The 22,920-nt window shown below is 40.1% G+C and overlaps 3 protein-coding genes across 4 annotated transcripts in view; 2 read left to right on the top strand and 1 right to left on the bottom strand.

The window, feature by feature from the left end:
- The first annotated feature begins 1,093 nt into the window (after positions 1–1,093).
- On the top strand, positions 1,094–5,415 carry LOC585065 (fatty acid-binding protein type 3). Its single transcript, XM_011666099.2, has 3 exons — positions 1,094–1,180; positions 3,051–3,321; positions 4,986–5,415. Exons 2-3 carry the CDS (start codon positions 3,076–3,078, stop codon positions 5,124–5,126), a joined length of 387 nt encoding a protein of 128 aa, XP_011664401.1. The 5' UTR covers positions 1,094–1,180; positions 3,051–3,075; the 3' UTR covers positions 5,127–5,415.
- A 1,419-nt stretch (positions 5,416–6,834) lies between these two features.
- On the top strand, positions 6,835–12,992 carry LOC585086 (programmed cell death protein 2). The gene is made up of 5 exons (XM_011666098.2): positions 6,835–7,492; positions 8,879–8,958; positions 9,007–9,282; positions 11,001–11,114; positions 11,784–12,992. The coding sequence occupies exons 1-5, from the start codon at positions 6,883–6,885 to the stop codon at positions 11,946–11,948; spliced, it is 1,245 nt and encodes a 414-aa protein (XP_011664400.1). The 5' UTR covers positions 6,835–6,882; the 3' UTR covers positions 11,949–12,992.
- Positions 12,613–22,920, bottom strand: part of LOC585110 (axin interactor, dorsalization-associated protein) — a 30,745-nt gene continuing 20,437 nt past the window's right edge. For both annotated transcript variants that reach the window (XM_030998805.1, XM_030998804.1), the window contains one exon: positions 12,613–13,538. In XM_030998805.1, the coding sequence (XP_030854665.1) occupies positions 13,501–13,538 (38 nt within the window). In that variant the 3' untranslated portion in view covers positions 12,613–13,500. The remainder of the gene's footprint in view (positions 13,539–22,920) is intronic.

Genomic DNA, 22,920 nt, shown 5'->3' with positions numbered 1-22,920 from the left:
CCAGAAAATAAATCTAATCATAATAATAATAATAATAATTAGAAAAATAATAATAATAATAATAAAAATAATATTAATAACAATAATAGCTCTCCAGGAAATAAATCTAATCATAATAATAATAATGATAATAACAATAATGATAATAACAATAATAGTAATAATAATAACAATAATAATAAAAATAATAAGATTTTGAAATGTTTGCATAAGACACATGCATACTTTACAGACGCTTAAAGTTTCATCCGGATCTGTAAAGTTATTGTGGAGCTTTGTCAGACAAAGGTCTATTAGAGAAAGGACAATTGTTTATTTTTGAAGGGATTTAAACCAAATTAAGGCGTAGAAATTAAGAGCTAGCAATTTTACCTAAGGAGGGGCATCTTTGTTATTGGAATGGTCATTTTTTTTCTTACATTTTTAATTATGAGCCCCTCTACAACACCCTCTAATTACCGTCGCATTTTCATTGTTGCTACGATCCGTCGAGTATCGGCGAGGAATAGGCAATCACAGTCTAAAGTAAATATTTAATGTAGCTGAGTGTCATAAAATGAATGGACACTATGCATACGACTAAATTAAGTTGGTTCAATGTTTCTCGCCCCCTTTCCATCTTTTCTTACCGCCTCATTTAATGTTGTCATTGTTTTTAATAATTTCGTTTTGAAATGAAGAAAAATAATCTAGGGCATGTCGATAGTTACATAACCAAAAGAGAGGGTGAAAAGGGAAGATCTTTTATATCATTGAATTCCATCTTGTCTTGAACCCCTGAATAATTATGATTCCATTTTTTGAAAGTGACCTACTAAAATGTTAATGTATACAGGATAATATCAAACATCAAATAAAATGGAAGCCACTCCAACTAATTTTTATATTATTCGGACGAGAAACTAGGAATCCATTTCAACTGGTCTTATCAGAGCTTCAGGGATTACCTCATCAAGTATCAAAGGTTAATTTTGATGATAGCTATACACTCTTGCTATTGATTATCATCACGTTCCTAGATAGATTCAAGGACTAGCTTCACTGTTTGCTAAGGCCCTGGACCAATCCAAACGCCATTGGAAACTCGATAAATACGTGCGTCTCAAAAACCTCTTCCCCACACCTTCAACAAACGGTCCTGGTGCCAACACTTCACTTCACTTCTCATTCTCACAATCAGGTAAGAACATCTGTTTTGTACGACTAATTGCCGCCGGAGCAAATCTCACATCATCCTTTGGCCTTTGTTTGGGATAAAAAAAAATTGACGAATTTTCCACTCAATAACGAGTTTGTTTTTTCTTCGTTATACGAGCAGAGTCATTTTTTAGTACAACAACAATTACACTATCCAATGATTATTGAACACTGAATATTTATTTGTCAATTTGACTAGAATTCTATGCACCTTTAATATCGTAGATTCAAGCTAATGGCAATATCCGCATGACTTTGAATACATAGGATAATCAAATCTCGTTTCTTCTATTCAAGTTAAAAGGCCTATATGGTATTCACGTATGAATAGAAAATTATGGCAGTGTAGTTTTTGTCCTTTCTTCGTGAACGATATATTTATCCTTGTATTGTACGGTTTTTAGATTTTTGTTCTCACCTTGTTTAAATTAAAAAAAAAAAAAATGGTTTTTGAATATGTCTTGTCCTTGTATAACTTACAAACTAACAGTTTAGTCAGTGTAAAGTGTAAATCGTGAATAAAAGTTTCATCATTGATAACGTAGACCTATTATAGTGTGCTTATTTCTCATGATTAGAATTCTGTTAACTTCAATTTATCTATTTATTCTCTTTAAAAAATGCAAAGAAACCTATATTTAGTCTGATGTGGTTATGGGTTTGGTTCCATTTACACAACTCCAAGTGAATTAAAACTAATTTACCATAACAGGATCTTGTATAGTGATCATGTCTGCCAAACTTGACACTCCTGGCTTAACCCCGGCTTTCGTATGGCTGCTTTTGTGGCGCTCTATAGCATTTCAAGAAATTAATTTCTGTCAGGTACCCATTTACCTCTCCTGAGTGGAGTGTGGCAATTGTTGTTTAATGTCTTGCCAAAGGACGTTAACGCCCAGTACCCTGTGGATCACAGTCCGGCGATTTATCCGCTAAATCACAACACCTCACCTCATTAACTTTAGGGCAGCCTCACTATAATTTATAAGGGCCGGTATAAGGGCCCTTTGCTTTTTTACGGCTGCTACCAGCCCCCGGTGGGGTCACTCAATGTGACTTCCGGACCGCATGACCGTTACCACAAATGCATATAACCCCCTTTTGCGGTCAATTTCAAGGACATTTTGTGAAATTTAACCCCCTTTTTTACGTCAAAACAAGGACAAAATCGTACTTTGGAATACCCCTATTTATAAGATTGTAAGGACACTTTCGCAAATTTACCCCTATTTTACCATATTTCAAGGACAAGACTCGGCTCCGAGAATTTTTCTTCCTGGTTTTCTCTTTTACCTTCCCGGTTTTCTCTTTTCCCTTTTCCTGACCCCTATTTATCAATTTCGAGGACACCTGTGCCCCCCCCCTATTTTCTTTATTTCGAGGAATATTTTGTCCGCGGACATTGCTTGAAATTGACCCCTTTTTCCGCGATTTTGGTAACGGTCGTGCGGTCCGGAAGTCACATTGAGTGACCCCACCGGGTACCAGCCCCAGCATACATGTATCTATATATGTATAGAGTGTTTTATGTTATTTTCTTGTATGCTGTAATTTGTCATTTCAAAATTCATCTGTTGTGTTTTTGTGCTACAAGTGACCCGATCGAAGCTACTTTGAAAAACGTCAATCCAAGACAATTTCAACAGTCTTGTGCTGTGCGCCACTTATTGAAATGTGCGAACATGACAATGAGTTATTACTTAAACTGAATATGATTCGTATGGGATATACAATAGGGTATTTAAATTGCCCTTGAGTTGGATTTTTCGCAATTTTTTTGTTTTTGTAATTGTTTTATCCGTAGACAACATGGAAAGAGATATTTAATAATGAGTTTGATTTGCTATATTCTGCTGATTTAGAACCCAATCATCCATCATGCCTAACCTCTCTGGTTCATGGACTCTGGCCAAACATGATTCGTTGGATGCTGTCCTGGATAAGCTCCAAGTTCCTGCTGACAAACGCCCTCCAGGAACCATCACCGGACTCAGTATGACCATCACTCAGAATGGCGACAACTTCACCGTCAAAACTGTAGCACAGCGTGGCACCCGTGAGACTACCTTCGCCGTGGGAACTACTTTCGAGACCGAGCTTCTCATGGGCACCATCACCGTTAAGGTTTGTAGGCCTATATTCTATCTATCATCTCGGTTCGGCCCTAACAATCAGTCAATCAATCAATCAATCAATAATTATATCAATCAATATATAGGCCTAGCCTAGGCCTATATCCATTCAATCAATCAGTCAATCAACCAATTTAACCCTTGACCAAAATTATACTATACCTAACCCTAGCCCTAAAAAGAACTAGAACGTATCTGCAACCCTCACCTCAACCCTACATCTTTGAGGAACTAGAGTCCAGAGCAAATGTCGCAGGAGAAAAATAATGTCGGATATCCAAGATTGATCCCACTACGGAATTCATTCCCAACTTTACAACTTTGAGAGAGAGGTGTAGCTTCTTGCTCTGAGTTTGAAACCTGAATTAATAGAATCATGGACCTATAACCAACATTCATGCTTACACTTACATTCGTAACATCTATTTCGGGTAGGCTTATTTCCCTTTTCCAATTCTTGATTATATTACTCATTATATATATCCAAATCTAAACCGCTACCATCAATTTAGGTCCAGCTCTCATTTTCGCTCCCTATTGATATGAGTGGAAATAATGGGTATATGTTTTGTTGTCAACACGATAAACAAAAAACTAATGGTCACTGCTCATGAATATATTATTGGTATGTACTTGTTGACAAATAAATCTATTCTGGTTTGTTTGTAATGAAAACAAAAATCGCTATTGAATTCTCGACGGTGGTGTAGGCATCCAAATGTTTTCAAATTACTCATAAATGCAAATAATACAGTACCATGTGAGATTTTGAGGCAAAAACAAGCAATATTTCTATACGTGTATATTTAGCTCTCCGATAAAGTGGCAACACGACCATAAGTTTGTTATGTCAATTTTCTCAATATTCATCAAATGTTTTCATATGATTATGATAATAGCTATGATTTGATTTCATAAATTTAATAAAGATATCCATATAAATTGTTCATTTTCCCCGAAAAAAAGAGAAGATTTCCTTGTGCCTTTGCCTAAACAATATTTGTATATTATACTTTAATATGATACATAGTCTTTATTAATGTTTTGATAGAAAAGGAGCCCCCTATAGTAGTGCATATTGGCCTTCTAAAAAGAAAGAAAAAAACGCATGTAGCCATAAAAAGGCGTTTCAGAATTGTAACTTTTTAGCTCATGATCGCTAATCAGTTATTAGCTCATTATCTTCATATATTTTGTTAAAATGTGAAAATCATTGTAATTTGATCAGCATTATGAGCATCTGTAAAATGGCGCCTAGCTGGAATACTCCCAAGGGAGTGAAGAATGTGCTATATTTTTTCAATCTTACAGGTTATGTTACAGTTTAGAATGTATCTACGTAGTACAGTTTAGTTTGTTATACTCTCAGTAAGATTTGTTGTTACTATACTCACCATGTTTACACTCCGCTCTTTTCCCTATAGCCTATTATGTAACATAATGTGTTTGATGGATCTCTGCCCCCTCTGCCTTATGCAGCTGAGTCTGAAATAAAGTTCTGAATTGAATTGAAAATGGAATTGTGTGCGGGCAAGCCTGAATCTGATGACCGGGGAAATAATATTTCTACAAATCGCTTAGAGACATCGTCAATGTATTAATCGCTATACAAACCCAGATTATTATATATTCAAACTATTATTATCCTTAATACAGGTGACTGCTGCATGGGACGGTGACTGTCTGGTTCTTACCGGTGAGAAGGGCGCCAAACTCACCCGTCAAATAGTTGGAGATCAACTCGTCTCAACCATCGACGTCGGCGGTACCTGTGCCAAATTCTATTTCAGCAAATAGAATGATGAACTCTTTATCGTCTGCAACATATAGTTGATGAAGAAAGACTGTACATAATTGTGGAAATCACATTTCTCTATATAGTGAAAAGAAATTATCGATATTCTCTATTTTTCCCAACCGAATTCTTGAGGTTATATAGCAGTGAATAAGAAAATAACCTTTTGTTGGTAATATTCTGCTATATACCTCAGCATGAATGACATCACAATACACACCCGAATGGACCGTTTGTAAATAAAATAATAGAACTAAAAACGTTCTGCTATCATGATATGAATAGTTAAAATTTTAAGGTGTCTTTGTCTCTTTATTTTGAATGATTTTTTAATGATCCATAAAAAAATTATGAAAAAACTTTAGATGGCTGGTATATTGTAATGCTCCGCCCTGGATTAGGGAGCTAGGTTGTAAAACTGGACATAATTACTGTCCTATCAAATTCGAATAAAAGTGTGTGAAAGCGTACCGTCAAAGATTGCATTGTGATGTGACCTTAGGTTCATAATGGGGGATATTAAGAGAGATGTGGGGCAAGAAAGAGAAGGAGACGGGGGGATCGAGATAGATAAGAAGGGTGTAAGAGAGAGAGAGAGAGAGAGAGAGAGAGAGAGAGAGAGAGGGGGAGAGAGAGAGAGAGAGGGAGAGAGAGAGAGAGAGAGAGAGAGAGAGAGAGAGAGGGGGTGAGAGAGAGTTGATAGAGACTTGAGAAATTAAGAGAAAGCGAGGGACAGAGAGAGAGAGAGAGATGAGAAGGAGAGAGAGATAAATAGAGAGAATTGTGTGGAGACAGCGTTTGCATGCAAAATGTCCCTTTTCGTTAATGCCCCATTTTTGACAGATAATTGTGTATCACGATAAGAAGCGGGGGCGGGGTTCGGCTGTACTCTGGGTAACAGTAAAACAGATTGAACTGTGGGAGCAAATTAGACAATACCTTAAAAAGATATATTTTCCTGCTATATATATATTTTTTTTACAGCAAAATATACATGCTTCGAATAAAAATCTATGAAAAAAGAAAAGGAAAAAAAAGGAGCAATAGAAAAATCTCTATACTATATTAAGGGCTGCGGGAAACCACTGATAATCATATGAGATGAAGTAAAAACAGCTTCCGAGCATATATAATCTGAATTTCGATGTACTATTATATTTTACAAATAATTTTTATTGTGTAGACAACTAAGAGGGCGCAAATCCACGAAACAGTAGCCAGGCATTGAATCCTTAGCCCCTTTGTACTTGAAGGATGGGTCTGATGCAGAAAGTAGGCCTTTGAGAACAATCTTTTATAATAATTCAGAAAACTTTCGTAACTATGTGAAAACTTGTTGAGGCTTTCATCATTTCAAAATGACGATCATTACTGTCGTTGACATCATCACCATCTCCATCATCATCATCATCATCATCATGCCACAAACATCATTTAAATAAAACATAAAATAATAATAATAATAATAATAATTTATCATCATTGCACGATTTCATCCACTGTGTCTAGGTCAACCCAAATATTTTCTCCATTTATTTCATAAAAATAAAAAAAATACTAATGACCATTTGTTATGTAAGCAGTTACCACAACCACCTACTCACACATGCATATTATTAATTAGTTCATGAGATGTTCAATACAAGTTGATAACGCCATCTTCGGTAGGCATAGACCAACGAACTAACTTGGATTTCGATGGCATGGACCACTGACCTCTAGTGGCATGGACCTGCTAAGCTGGCTAGCGCAGCATGCATGCGGCATACTGCAGACTGGAACACCATGGCGGCCTCCACGGTTAAAAATGTGGAACTTGGGTTCGTTGAAAAATCACCTACGTTGCGTTTGATCAGTCAATTTTTCCCAAGTAAAGTAGGTGGTAAACCAGCATGGCTGGATCTGAAGGAAATACCTCAATCAAAAGAATTAAACTGTCCGATTTGCAGAAAGACAATGGCATTTCTCCTGCAAATATACTGTCCACCGGGCGAAGAGGACGAACTGACGCCGCCGAACACCCGGCAGAAATGTTTCCACCGTTCGCTGTACGTCTTCTGCTGCAGGGAAGCTTCCTGTCATCAAACAAGTAACTCTGAAGACCACAACATTCCATTCATAATTCTTCGATGTCAGCTAGATAGGAGAAACGAGTTCTACAGTTATGAACCGCCAGACGAAGACAATGAAGTTGCTGAAAGTGATATCATTTCTCCTAAGAAATTTGGAGTTATGTTGTGTGAACTTTGTGGGTGCAATGCAGGCAATATGAAATGTGGCAGATGTCAAAGGGTAACATACTGTTGCAAAGATCACCAGGTTCTGGATTGGAAGATGGGTCACAAGGCAACATGTGGCAAGGAACTGGGTACGTTAAAGCAACGATTTGATAATCTCTGACTCTCAGGGCTGTACACTTCCAGGACTTCTTTTTTATGGGGGGGGGGGGGGGGTTGGAGGTCTCTTGTAAGTAAATCAAATGCACCCTCGAAAGACAGAATTAAGTGATAGGATTTGTCCATTTATTCATTAATTGTTTTATTTATGTATATAGAGTAGCATAACCTAGATTCAAACACCACCATGATCTTGACACAAACTTTACTTGTAATGTATGAAAATTACACTTCCAAGACATCCAAACAATCGACCCATTAAATGGCATTAGTACACACACAACTTACAAGTATTCTACAATAGACCTAGAAATCACAGAAAATTTGGAAAACCCATCAAAAATCATCCTTATTTCTGCTGCTAAAATTGCGATATAACTATAACTATAAAGCTAAAATCTGAAAGCCTGGCAGCCAGTGGCAGGCCTTTTGCCCGGTGCTAAGAAATGGGGTTGGAAGTCCAAAAATATGAGGTTATGCGCCAGGGTTTGTGTTTATCAAAAGCCATGATACATGATGTAGGCACTGAAAAAGTACATTGGCACATGTCACATGACATGTGTGTGTCAGGTGACCTCCTAATTACAATGATGTACAACGTCATCGCCCTGTATTCCCTCGAGTTTTGAATTCTTTTTCTATCTTTGTCCTCAAAATCCCATTTGTATTTTCCATGTCAGACAATTTTGCAGAAGAAAAGTTGCCCCTATGAAGCTAATCAAAAAGCTTGAATGGACATGAAATTCCTTTGTTAATTTATTCATCCCCTTTCTGATAAGGCCTCCTCAAGGTAATGCCCTCAAAATAACATTCACCAGATCAATGATATGATTTGACCAAAACTGTATCCCCTTCAATATTATTGTCATTTTTTCTGCACTTGATGATCAAAACATGAGCTTATTGGCTCATTCCCCTGTTGCCTTTTGAAAAATATTCTTTCAATAATGAATTTACTACATTTTCAATAATGAATAATTCACTTCTTGGTAAGGGGTAAATATCTTAAAGCCCCACTGTTCCACTTGTATCTACTGGCTCCCTCTATATAGAAAACTTTCCTAATCAGTGCCTGTTGGTCCCCCATGATCCTCTATTTCCTATGTTATTTGAGAGCCGAGTTGATGAGATAGCCACCTGTCAGTGACCTCGCTGTGTGGTCTATTCCCTCCGAGCCTCACTAGTGTTGATAAGCTTTAAACCTAAACCCCTTTCAACATTATATTCAAAGACAGACACAAAACAATAGTAGAGGGGAAGCATATGTGTGCTGCACAGAGAAACAAATCTAGCTAATGGTTGCATTTTTAGCATCCCTACATGCCTTTAATATTGTTTGTTTTGTTTATATTTTGTAGGTCCCAATTTTGAAGATATTTCAGCTGAAAATAAATTCCTCTTCCCGGAGTTTGAGCTTGTAACAGAGCCAGAAAGTGAGGAGAGTGTTGCAGAAGAAGAAGAGGAGAGTGTTGCAGAAGAAGAAAAGGAGAGTGTTGCAGAAGAAGAAGACGAGAGTGTACAGAAGGGCTCAAGCAATGAACATCTTACTCTTAAACAAACTGGTGCAAGTCTGATGAAAATTGCTGACGAATTTGATAGAAATCATGATATGCGCAGGAAGGATCTTGATAGAATGGCTAGGGAATTTGATAGAAATGATGATATGAGCATCAAGGATCTTGATAGCATGGCTAGGAAGGAGACAGAAGATGATGTACAGTTCAGGACCTTTAAGGAGAGGATTGCACACAATCCAGATCAGGTATTTCTAATTTACGGTAGGACAATTCAGGCCTTTTTCCTCAGAAAGTGACTTAATTTCAAGTTGCAAAAAAGCAACAACCCAAAAAAAAGATTACCGGTAGTATATTTTACTAAATCGCCAGTTAATTGTCAAACATGACCATTAGTTATTTAGTGAGTTTTAGTCAGCTTTCTGATTGGGGCAACTTTGTAATTTATGTGTCATCATGTTCAGAGCATACAATAGGGATTTGCGTGGACTGAAATGTGTGACGTCCATTCAAGACAGTGCATTAAAAGGACGTCGATCGTGGCAATCCCCATTGTCTTTGTGCGAATCTAAAAGTCCCTATTGTCTGTTCAGAGTCGACCCTTTGTTTGAACATAGGATTAGAGTCTATCTGGCTCCAAACAGATGTAGAATGATTGGAAGAATTGTCAATACATATAAAAATAGACATTTATTAGATCTGAGGTAAAAACAAATAGAGAGCTGCTTGGAGATTAAATCACAGAGTTTTTACTCTGTGAATTTTTACTTGATATGTTATCTATCTCATTTTCTGCTTTAGTAAAGCCTTCCTCTCCCAACTTGATGCCAGGGTGGACTTTGCCATTAGAGAGCAATCCAACCCCCTTGTAATAATTTTGAATGAAAGCAGAAAAATGAATGGGACCAATTTAAGAAAGTTATGAATGTTGAAATATGAGATCACTAAGTCTAGATGCCAATCTCAAATCGGCTGTTTGGTCAGTGGATTGTGACGTAGTCGCTGATAACTCTCCTGTTTGTAATGTACACAAAATATCATTAATTTCTGTTTTTATCCCAGGTGTCCTCTCTTATCAGAGTTGTCGGCCACTATATCACTGAGACATTACCAATTCACGAAATATAAAGAGTTTATACTATAATGATTTACAACTTTTGAAATTGTATAACTCTCTAATTTTTTTGTCCGATTCCATGGAAACATTCACTAGTCTTCTCCTCCAGAGTAGTTTGCTATCAAGGTTGGATTTCCCTAAAAGAAGTCTATTTATCTCATGGATACTAAGATAGGACATAAACTGGAGATCGCGTGTATAGGAGAGTTGCCACCTATGCCCACTTAAGTGTACCAATCACCAACAACTATTTTGTTTTGTGTGTTAGTAGTTTTGTGTCGTAATATAGATTATAGATTCACAATATGAGCTTCAAATATTACTTCTGAAAAGAGATCTTGCAAGATTAAATACACTCTCAATTAACAAAATAGTGACTTCCAAGTAGACTACTCAACGCATCCATACATGCTCACATTAAATATGGCCCCAACAGACACTTTGTTTCGAGCAATCTCTAGCTATATGAAGAGTTTAATATTATATTATCATTTATTTACTTCATAGTCTTCATCTATTAGCCCATAGAATTGGGGGTGAAGTTCTTGAGGCTGATTTCATACATTCTAGTTATACACAAAGTATGTTCTTAGGTGACCGTGATTGGTACACTGAAAGAACCCACAGCACTATTAATAATAATACATACATAATTAAAGGTTTGTAAGGTGCCAAATCCACATGACAATCAAATGCTCATGAGCAGGGGAAAACCCCAGTATAAAAGCTAATTTGTACATCCCAATAATCTATATCAAGACACTGGAGGGTTATAATTGTCTACAATTTCCCCCTTCCAGGCACAGATGACACTTGATTATTTGATGACTTGTTTCTTTGGTGTTTTAGGTTCTACGGTATGAGAAGGGAGGAGTGCCTCTATATGTATCTGCATGTGACCAACCAAGAGTCGAGGACATTATGCTTTGTACTTGTGGGGCAAAAAGACGTTTTGAATTTCAGGTGATCTTATACAGCAGACATAAAGACCAAGTTGTATTTGCTTACCAATATATCTGTGTATGTTCTAAATGAATTATTAAAATGATCATACATACACACTTTGTTCTAAAGGTTATGTAACAGGTAATCTTTGTGGTCCCATTTATTTTGAGTACATGTATTGTCTTTTTTTAGCCCTTGTTATAAACAAGGTTCCAGTATTTCAAACCAGGTAATTTCACTTGTTCCAAGTTGCAACAGGTTCACTTTAAGGGTTCAGTGTAGCTAGTTCAGTGACACAAAGACGTAAATCCATATTTTGCCAAAATGAGTATTTGATATCAAAATGTTCAGAAAAATGTGGGCTTTCCAGAAAACACGAAAACCACCCAACACCCCATTGAAGTCAATGGCTAGTGAAACATAGACTTAACTCCTTAAGGCCCAAGTGCTCCTTGACACATGGAGTTACACCTTTGTGTCACTGACCCCTCGAATTGTACTAAACATTTCCAGTGATTCTTTGAAATTGTGTACTCTCAGCAAAGAGTAATTTTTACCACTATTTTTTAATTTCCTCCTACTACATGTTTGTAATGACCGCATAGAATTTTTTTTTTTTTATATGTAAGGTAACATATAATAAACATTTCACTTTATTTTGATAAATGACTCTTCTTTCTTTTTCAGATCATGCCCCAGCTCCTGACTCATCTTGATGTAGATAGTCTTGATGCAAGCATTGATTGGGGGACTCTGCTGATCTATACTTGCTCAAAGAGCTGTACAGAAGGACATCCGTACCATCCAGAATTCTTATGGAAGCAAGACTATCACAACTCATCTATCTCGTGAGCTGTGTCCACATGTGATGCAATAAACTGCCTCAAAAACAAACTCTTACAGCAGTTTACAAACCTACTACATGTATGTGTAAATGAATTTGATATGCAGGTAAAAAATAAAAATAAATATAAATGTGCACAACTTAGGCCCCAACATGATCTGTAATTGTTTCCAGAAACAGTTTATGGTGTGTATTGCATAATGCTAAGATTTAAAAAATTGTAAGATTTAGATTTAGAGAGTAAACGGTTTCCCTTGCAAAGCTAGGACACTGCTAAGGTTTAAATTTTTCAGATGAGACATATGTTACATATTCACGACTCCTGCAAAGTTCTACAGAATGTGATGTTGGCTTCAAAAGGAATACACTACCTTTGAGACATGAAGTGGAGCTTTGAAATGAAATGATGCATTATTTAACTTCAAGGGAGTGTAGCCTGTCTCTGGGCCAATCAGGTATAATACGAAATAAAATAAGTCTATTCGTTTACGTGCAGTTTTCCAAAAGAAGACATAGATGTTGTTCACCAGTATATGCCAAGCTACACTCCCTTTAACATAATTGACAACATGGCTATTAAGTATGGATGTATTAAGTGCTTTCGTAAATGCAGCTCTACATATAAGAAATATCTAGTCAACTCGAAATAACGCAACTTCTGAACATCCATTATATCATCAAAGCATATACATGTATTTATTACTCTGTACAAATCTACATGTATTACAAAATCGTTAGTTACAAATGATTCCCTTGTACAAAAAAAAGGATAAGTCTCAACTGTCTAGTAAATTTAAATTTAAATTTAAAAAAAAAATAACATAGATAATGAATACAATTTAGACATTGGTTTGTACATTGACTGACACATAGACCAAGGCACACATACATCTGAAATAATGAGATGTGTTTGTTCAATCGTCATGTTGTGAAAAAACATTCATGCACACATTTTTTTTTTTTTAAGCTGATATAACCTACTATAATCCAATGTGTTGTTTCTGGTACATGTTCAATGAACTTGCTTCCTCATTAAAGTTAATTAATACCAATTTCTAATCATTGTTTATAATAATGTTATATTTAATAGTTTTTATTCCAGGTCATTAATTATTGCATTTCCATTTAACTAGATTTCCTGTCAATAAAACCACATACTGTATGATCATACATAGAATAGAAATATATAAATCTAAAGAATACAGTACTGGTATTAAGCATGTACATTATAGCATATTGATATTATTTTTCAGAGTGCTGTAAAAAGAATTATTTATAATAGAAAACAATCTCCTTCGGCAGCGAGACAGAAAAACAGTCAATACTTCACAACAGTGAATTTTCACCTTTCAGCGCTGGGGTTAGTACAGCGTCAAGTGGACTAAATTTGAAATTAGCAACCTCAACATAATTTGGCCCCTGAGAGTGTATTTCTGCTCAAACTGCTACCTTTCAAAAAGAAGGCACCCTGCATAAAAAAAACACTGCAGTGAGTTGTTCCTCAGTTCTCATACAAAATTAAGTTTAGATGAAGATATAGTGGCTTGGACGTTAACAGACTCAGCTTTTTCCTTTTAAAGTCGGTAGGCTTCCTATATCTGTGAAGGGGGAAAAAAACAAAAAAACTTTGGGTCAATACAATGAATGTCACTAGGTAGCTACAGTGCAAAGTAGTTGAACCACTGAACCAAATGAAAGTATGCCAAACGTGGTATCTACCAAACTGAACATAATTTTCACGTTGGGCAGTTTGGGAAAATAATTAGAGGTGTTATGCAACGTATAGGTTGGTCATAAAACTATTATAAATCAGGTGGTGCAGACGGTGCCATTAACTCGCTGATAACACTGAAAACGTTTTTGAATATTTAGCCAATGAACTGATTAGATTTTGGGGTCACAGGGCTCATTATTGTATGCAAAGATAGCTTGTGAATGCATTTTCATTACAACCGATGGATAGATTACTATCAAACTGGGGACATGCATGTTTCTTGCAGAGCCAATAGCTTGTAATCAAGATATTCTGAGAACCTTATGATGGATTACAATCAAACTTGAATTTAAAAAATTGCTTCTGTTTTGGTTTGTAAAATCACTCTTTGGCGTAGGCATCATTTTCAACTCCATCTAGTTTTAAAGAGTAAAGGAGTTGCAATTGAGATGAGTATGTGCAGATAATAATGGCCCTAAACATGCTCCCTTATCTGTGACATGCTTTGTTGACAGTTGCATCAAGATCAATGAGCTACACTGTTAAACCAAATTCTTGTTGACTACACAATGAGCCTAACTTTCACTCTAACCCCATACCCAATAGTGACCCTAAAGCCTCGTTCAGATATGAGGTGGTCAATAGCTGCATTTTTTGTAAAGACGTGTAATACGATTCACATTTCTGCATCTCATTACACAGAGCTTATTAAATATGCATAATAATAATAATAATAATAACGAGATTTGAATTTGTCACGTAAGACGAATGAGGTGGTCTGGAAGTTGAAGAGAGAAGAGAGAGAGAGAGAGAGATGGCAGTAGATATAGAGGAGAGACGGAGACGGGGTATAGTAATGTAAAAAATTCATGAGCTGGACAGAGGGGTAAAAGAGGAATTGGAGGTGAAATGAGAATACAAAGGACGAAGGGAAGAGCTAGAGAAAATTAAGGAACATTCGAAGACATAAAAGGGGGAGAATGAGAGCCAGAGGCAGGAGAGGGTGAGAGAGTAGAGCAAGAGAAGAAGAGTCTGGTAGAGCAAGAGAAGGAGATGGGGAAAGAGTAGAGACGGAGAGAGACATAGAGCATGAGAAGGAGAGGGAAGGGAGACAGAGAGAGGGAGATGGGGAAAGAGTAGAGACAGAGAGAGACATTTAGAGAAGGAGAGGAGCAGCTAAAACATGAGAGAGGATGGGAAGGGAGACACAGAGAGGGAGATACATAGAGCATGAGAAGGAGAGGGGCAGCTAAAACATGAGAGGGGAAGGGAAGGGAGACAGAGAGGGGAAGGGAAGGGAGACAGAGAGAGGGAGATGGGGAAAGAGTAGAGACAGAGAGAGACATTAAGAGAAGGAGAGGAGCAGCTAAAACATGAGAGGGGATGGGAAGGGAGACACAGAGAGGGAAATACATAGAGCATGAGAAGGAGAGGGGCAGCTAAAACATGAGAGGGGAAGGGAAGGGAGACAGAGAGGGGAAGGGAAGGGAGACAGAGAGAGGGAGATGGGGAAAGAGTAGAGACAGAGAGAGACATTTAGAGAAGGAGAGGGGAAGGGAAGAGAGACAGAGAGAGGGAGATACATAGAGCATGAGATGGAGAGGGGCAGCTAAAACATGAGAGGGGAAGGGAAGGGAGACAGAGAGAGGGAGAAGGGGAAAGAGTAGAGACAGAGAGAGACATTTAGAGAAGGAGAGGGGCAGCTAAAACATGAGAGGGGAAGGGAAGGGAGACAGAGAGAGGGAGATGGGAAAAGAGTAGAGACAGAGAGAGACATTTAGAGAAGGAGAGGGGCAGCTAAAACATGAGAGGGGAAGGGAAGGGAGACAGAGAGAGAGAGAGAGAGATACATAGAGCATGAGATGTAGAGGGGCAGCTAAAACATGAGAGGGGAAGGGAAGGGAGACAGAGAGAGGGAGATACATAGAGCATGAGATGGAGAGGGGCAGCTAAAACATGAGAGGGGAAGGGAAGGGAGACAGAGAGAGGGAGATGGGGAAAGAGTAGAGACAGAGAGAGACATTTAGAGAAGGAGAGGAGCAGCTAAAATATGAGAGGGGATGGGAAGGGAGACACAGAGAGGGAGATACATAGAGCATGAGAAGGAGAGGGGCAGCTAAAACATGAGAGGGGAAGGGAAGGGAGACAGAGAGGGGAAGGGAAGGGAGACAGAGAGAGGGAGATGGGGAAAGAGTAGAGACAGAGAGAGACATTAAGAGAAGGAGAGGAGCAGCTAAAACATGAGAGGGGATGGGAAGGGAGACACAGAGAGGGAGATACATAGAGCATGAGAAGGAGAGGGGCAGCTAAAACATGAGAGGGGAAGGGAAGGGAGACAGAGAGGGGAAGGGAAGGGAGACAGAGAGAGGGAGATGGGGAAAGAGTAGAGACAGAGAGAGACATTTAGAGAAGGAGAAGGGAAGGGAAGAGAGACAGAGAGAGGGAGATACATAGAGCATGAGATGGAGAGGGGCAGCTAAAACATGAGAGGGGAAGGGAAGGGAGAAAGAGAGAGGGAGATGGGGAAAGAGTAGAGACAGAGAGAGACATTTAGAGAAAGAGAGGGGCAGCTAAAACATGAGAGGGGAAGGGAAGGGAGACAGAGAGAGGGAGATACATAGAGCATGAGATGGAGAGGGGCAGCTAAAACATGAGAGGGGAAGGGAAGGGAGACAGAGAGAGGGAGATGGGAAAAGAGTAGAGACAGAGAGAGACATTTAGAGAAGGAGAGGGGCAGCTAAAACATGAGAGGGGAAGGGAAGGGAGACAGAGAGAGAGAGAGAGATACATAGAGCATGAGATGTAGAGGGGCAGCTAAAACATGAGAGGGGAAGGGAAGGGAGACAGAGAGAGGGAGATACATAGAGCATGAGATGGAGAGGGGCAGCTAAAACATGAGAGGGGATGGGAAGGGAGACAGAGAGAGGGAGATACATAGAGCATGAGATGGAGAGGGGCAGCTAAAACATGAGATGGGAAGGGAAGGGAGACAGAGAGAGGGAGATACATAGAGCATGAGATGGAGAGGGGCAGCTAAAACATGAGAGGGGAAGGGAAGGTAGACAGAGAGAGAGAGAGATACATAGAGCATGAGATGGAGAGGGGCAGCTAAAACATGAGAGGGGAAGGGAAGGGAGAGAGAGAGAGAGAGATACATAGAGCATGAGATGGAGAGGGGCAGCTAAAACATGAGAGGGGAAGGGAAGGAAGACAGAGAGAGGGAGATACATAAAGCATGAGATGGAGAGGGGCAGCTAAAACATGAGAGGGGAAGGGAAGGGAGACAGAGAGAGGGAGATACATAGAGCATGAGATGGAGAGGGGCAGCTAAAACATGAGAGGGGAAGGGAAGGGAGACAGAGAGAGGGAGATGGGGAAAGAGTAGAGACAGAGAGAGACATTTAGAGAAGGAGAGGGGCAGCTAAAACATGAGAGGGGAAGGGAAGGGAGACAGAGAGAGAGAGAGAGAGAGAGAGAGATACATAGAGCATGAGAAGGAGAGGGGCAGCTAAAACATGAGAGGGGATGGGAAGGGAGACAGAGAGAGGGAGATACATAGAGCATGAGAAGGAGAGGGGCAGCTAAAACATGAGAGGGGAAGGAAAGGGAGACAGAGAGAGGGAGATACATAGAGCATGAGATGGAGAGGGGCAGCTTAAACATGAGAGGGGAAGGGAAGGAAGACAGAGAGAGGGAGATACATAGAGCATGAGATGGAGAGGGGCAGCTAAAACATGAGAGGGGAAGGGAAGGGAGACAGAGAGAGGGAGATACATAGAGCATGAGATGGAGAGGGGCAGCTTAAACATGAGAGGGGAAGGGAAGGGAGACAGAGAGAGGGAGATACATAGAGCATGAGATGGAGAGGGGCAGCTTAAACATGAGAGGGGAAGGGAAGGGAGACAGAGAGAGGGAGACACATAGAGCATGAGATGGAGAGGGGCAGCTAAAACATGAGAGGGGAAGGGAAGGGAGACAGAGAGAGAGAGATACATAGAGCATGAGATGTAGAGGGGCAGCTTAAACATGAGAGGGGAAGGGAAGGAAGACAGAGAGAGGGAGATACATAGAGCATGAGATGGAGAGGGGCAGCTAAAACATGAGAGGGGAAGGGAAGGGAGACAGAGAGAGGGAGATACATAGAGCATGAGATGGAGAGGGGCAGCTAAAACATGAGAGGGGATGGGAAGGGAGACAGAGAGAGGGAGATACATAGAGCATGAGATGGAGAGGGGCAGCTAAAACATGAGAGGGGAAGGGAAGGGAGAGAGGGAGAGGGAGATGGGGAAAGAGTAGAGACAGAGAGAGACAGATAGAGCATGAGAAGGAGAGGGGCAGCTAAAACATGAGAGGGGATGGGAAGGGAGACAGAGAGAGGGAGATACATAGAGCATGAGATGGAGAGGGGCAGCTAAAACATGAGAGGGGAAGGGAAGGGAGAGAGGGAGAGGGAGATGGGGAAAGAGTAGAGACAGAGAGAGACAGATAGAGCATGAGAAGGAGAGGGGCAGCTAAAACATGAGAGGGGATGGGAAGGGAGACAGAGAGAGGGAGATACATAGAGCATGAGATGGAGAGGGGCAGCTAAAACATGAGAGGGGAAGGGAAGGGAGACAGAGAGAGGGAGATACATAGAGCATGAGATGGAGAGGGGCAGCTAAAACATGAGAGGGGATGGGAAGGGAGACAAAGAGAGGGAGATACATAGAGCATGAGATGGAGAGGGGCAGCTAAAACATGAGAGGGGAAGGGTAGAGAGACAGAGAGAGAGAGAGAGATACATAGAGCATGAGATGGAGAGGGGCAGCTAAAACATGAGAGGGGATGGGAAGGGAGACAGAGAGAGGGAGATACATAGAGCATGAGAAGGAGAGGGGCAGCTAAAACATGAGAGGGGATGGGAAGGGAGACAGAGAGAGGGAGATACATAGAGCATGAGATGGAGAGGGGCAGCTAAAACATGAGAGGGGAAGGGAAGAGAGACAGAGAGAGAGAGAGATACATAGAGCATGAGATGGAGAGGGGCAGCTAAAACATGAGAGGGGATGGGAAGGGAGACAGAGAGAGGGAGATACATAGAGCATGAGAAGGAGAGGGGCAGCTAAAACATGAGAGGGGATGGGAAGGGAGACAGAGAGAGGGAGATACATAGAGCATGAGAAGGAGAGGGGCAGCTAAAACATGAGAGGGGAAGGGGAGGGAGACAGAGAGAGGGAGATACATAGAGCATGAGATGGAGAGGGGCAGCTAAAACATGAGAGGGGAAGGGAAGAGAGACAGAGAGAGAGAGAGATACATAGAGCATGAGATGGAGAGGGGCAGCTAAAACATGAGAGGGGAAGGGAAGAGAGACAGAGAGAGAGAGAGATACATAGAGCATGAGATGGAGAGGGGCAGCTAAAACATGAGAGAGGATGGGAAGGGAGACAGAGAGAGGGAGATACATAGAGCATGAGAAGGAGAGGGGCAGCTAAAACATGAGAGGGGATGGGAAGGGAGACAGAGAGAGGGAGATACATAGAGCATGAGAAGGAGAGGGGCAGCTAAAACATGAGAGGGGAAGGGAAGGGAGACAGAGAGAGGGAGATACATAGAGCATGAGATGGAGAGGGGCAGCTAAAACATGAGAGGGGAAGGGAAGAGAGACAGAGAGAGAGGGAGATACATAGAGCATGAGATGGAGAGGGGCAGCTAAAACATGAGAGGGGATGGGAAGGGAGACAGAGAGAGGGAGATACATAGAGCATGAGATGGAGAGGAGCAGCTAAAACATGAGAGGGGAAGGGAAGAGAGACAGAGAGAGAGAGATACATAGAGCATGAGATGGAGAGGGGCAGCTAAAACATGAGAGGGGATGGGAAGGGAGACAGAGAGAGGGAGATACATAGAGCATGAGAAGGAGAGGGGCAGCTAAAACATGAGAGGGGATGGGAAGGGAGACAGAGAGAGGGAGATACATAGAGCATGAGATGGAGAGGGGCAGCTAAAACATGAGAGGGGAAGGGAAGGGAGACAGAGAGAGGGAGATACATAGAGCATGAGAAGGAGAGGGGCAGCTAAAACATGAGAGGGGATGGGAAGGGAGACAGAGAGAGGGAGATACATAGAGCATGAGAAGGAGAGGGGCAGCTAAAACATGAGAGGGGAAGGGAAGGGAGACAGAGAGAGGGAGATACATAGAGCATGAGATGGAGAGGGGCAGCTAAAACATGAGAAGGGAAGGGAAGAGAGACAGCGAGAGAGGGAGATACATAGAGCATGAGATGGAGAGGGGCAGCTAAAACATGAGAGGGGATGGGAAGGGAGACAGAGAGAGGGAGATACATAGAGCATGAGATGGAGAGGGGCAGCTAAAACATGAGAGGGGAAGGGAAGAGAGACAGAGAGAGAGAGATACATAGAGCATGAGAAGGAGAGGGGCAGCTAAAACATGAGAGGGGATGGGAAGGGAGACAGAGAGAGGGAGATACATAGAGCATGAGAAGGAGAGGGGCAGCTAAAACATGAGAGGGGATGGGAAGGGAGACAGAGAGAGGGAGATACATAGAGCATGAGATGGAGAGGGGCAGCTAAAACATGAGAGGGGAAGGGAAGGGAGACACAGAGAGAGAGATACATAGAGCATGAGATGGAGAGGGGCAGCTAAAACATGAGAGGGGAAGGGAAGGGAGACAGAGAGAGGGAGATACATAGAGCATGAGATGGAGAGGGGCAGCTAAAACATGAGAGGGGAAGGGAAGGGAGACAGAGAGAGGGAGATACATAGAGCATGAGATGGAGAGGGGCAGCTAAAACATGAGAGGGGAAGGGAAGGGAGAGAGGGAGAGGGAGATGGGGAAAGAGTAGAGACAGAGAGAGACAGATAGAGCATGAGAAGGAGAGGGGCAGCTTAAACATGAGAGGGGAAGGGAAGGGAGACACAGAGAGAGAGATGGGGAAAGAGTAGAGACAGAGAGAGACAGATAGAGCATGAGAAGGAGAGGGGCAGCTAAAACATGAGAGGGGAAGGGAAGGGAGAGAGGGAGAGGGAGATGGGGAAAGAGTACATATAGAGAGAGACAGATAGAGCATGAGAAGGAGCAGGGCAGTTTAAACTTTGGAGGGGAAGGGAAGGGAAAATGAGCAAGATAGATAGAGAGAGAGAGAGAGATGTGATGGAGAATGAAGCATTCAACATTTCCAGCATAAATAGAATTGAATATTAACTATATAGAGAAAGAGAGAAGTTATAGACATGTAAACAATTCTATGTCCTTGGGCGTAAACACTGCATATATTCCTGGGCTGAATAACTGGGAAAATGCAAACGTCTGGGAAGGAGACTAGCATCATAGAAGTGGGACGATCAGATATTGTAGCAGACTTGGGAGATTGACCCTATAGGTTTAATCAATGACAAGGAATCCGATTCCCCATAGGGTTGTATGCAAACTATTGACATTCCTCTCCCATAGATATAACACGCGCAAAATTAGGCATTTTATTACATTGTTTGTGATTGTATACATTATGTGATATTAGTTGAAGGAAATGATAAAATCCAATATCAAAGGGGGGGGAAAAAAACAAGGGAAACGCTCCCAGCGGTCTCGCCTGCATTACGCAATTCGATATGATGAAAAATTGAGTTTGGGACATTATTTCAATTTCAATTTCAAATTTCAATTTCAAATTTATTCATGTTTTCAGCAAAAAATTACAAATCAATTATAAGCACTTAAAACATTTAACATTTAAGAAATACATGTTGGAAACAGATGGGTCCGCTAAAAAGCAATGCTTGTTGTACAAGTGTGAACACTTAGCAGGCCCCAAAATAGGAAATCCTCTGAATAATAATCGGCATTATGAAGTGAATATTGACTAAGCATCACCAGAAAAATTATTTACTATTATTTGTACCAAGATTGATAACTTTCGTGAAATATGAACAAATAAACAAAAAATGATTTATTAACTCTCATATTAAGTTGTGAAAAACATAATTCAAGTCTACTGACCTAAAATGACCTTTGACCTTGACTTTGTGACCTGGAATTTGTGTCAGATGATTTGTGATACTTGATAACCCTTCGGTACATGTTTCATGGAATTTGAACAAACATTTTTGAAATTATTCCAAAAATTCTAAATCTTGATGTTGATGCCACAACAAAGTATGTATGTAGACCTGAAATGACACTTGACCTTGACTTCATTACCTAAAAGACTAATCACATAATTGGTGATACTTGATAACCCTTATGTTCAAGTTTCATGGAATAGGAATGTAAATCTTGATGTTGATGCCACAACAAAGTCTAAGTTTGCAAACCGGAAATGACCGTGAATTAGTGACCTGAAATTCTCCTCGCATGATTGGGGATACTTATAAACTCTTTAGTCTAAGTTTCATTGAATAAGAATTTGTACTTTCAAAATTAAATTAAAAACCACCTAATAATATTAATATGGAAGTACAGTGTACAGGGAGTCTATTTTTTCAATTTTTCTTCAATTGGTATCATTCAAAAGGGTGTTTTATTGTGGTTAGTTGGAAAACTATTACCATCCTCACCAATGTTTGTCATGCATTTCAATATATTGCATAGTACATTCTGTTTATTTGGCAATAACTTTGTGATGATATCATCCAATTCTGTATAAGCTTGGCTTGTTAGAACTCTTGTGAGTGATGTGCCGCAGGATTCCATATCCTTAAACTGCTGGCGAACAGAGCAACAAGACCAAGCTCTGTAATTTTTATGATCTCTGTCCAGTAGTGCCGTGTTTGTACCATTAACCTGGATCGACCAAATCAATTGATTCATAATATATATAAATAATATTTTTCCCCCGTAACAAGAGAGTAATATTAATCGCTTCATTCGTTCGATGTCTGATATGGGTATTAATAATTGTTATTGTACAATATTTTTAAGTGGGGGCACGCTACAAGAGTCCTATCTCGCACCCCGGGGCAACGTGTCTGACACGGCCGGTTGTAGCAACTACTCTGAAGATCAAGATACATTAATCTTGATCTAAGGAGACACGAACGAACGATTCAATTCTAACAATCTTAGCAGACAGTTGTCGTTTATGGATTTATAGAACGTGTACAAAGTTTCATGGACTTATGTAAGCTTGCAAAATTAGAGCAATTTGAAGCTATTTTACAATTTTCTTAAAAAGTTCAATTAAAGAGTAATTTTCGCAATGTTTTAATTTTCATTATTTGGCTTGAAAGAGTATATCTTGATAAATCCAAAAATGGGTTAACCATG

This window comes from Strongylocentrotus purpuratus, unplaced genomic scaffold, assembly GCF_000002235.5.
Source record: "Strongylocentrotus purpuratus isolate Spur 01 unplaced genomic scaffold, Spur_5.0 spur5_scaffold_5, whole genome shotgun sequence".
NCBI classification, from domain to species: domain Eukaryota; kingdom Metazoa; phylum Echinodermata; class Echinoidea; order Camarodonta; family Strongylocentrotidae; genus Strongylocentrotus; species Strongylocentrotus purpuratus.
The sequence above is the reverse complement of the archived record's forward strand: the minus strand, read 5'-3'. Positions and strand labels throughout refer to the sequence as shown.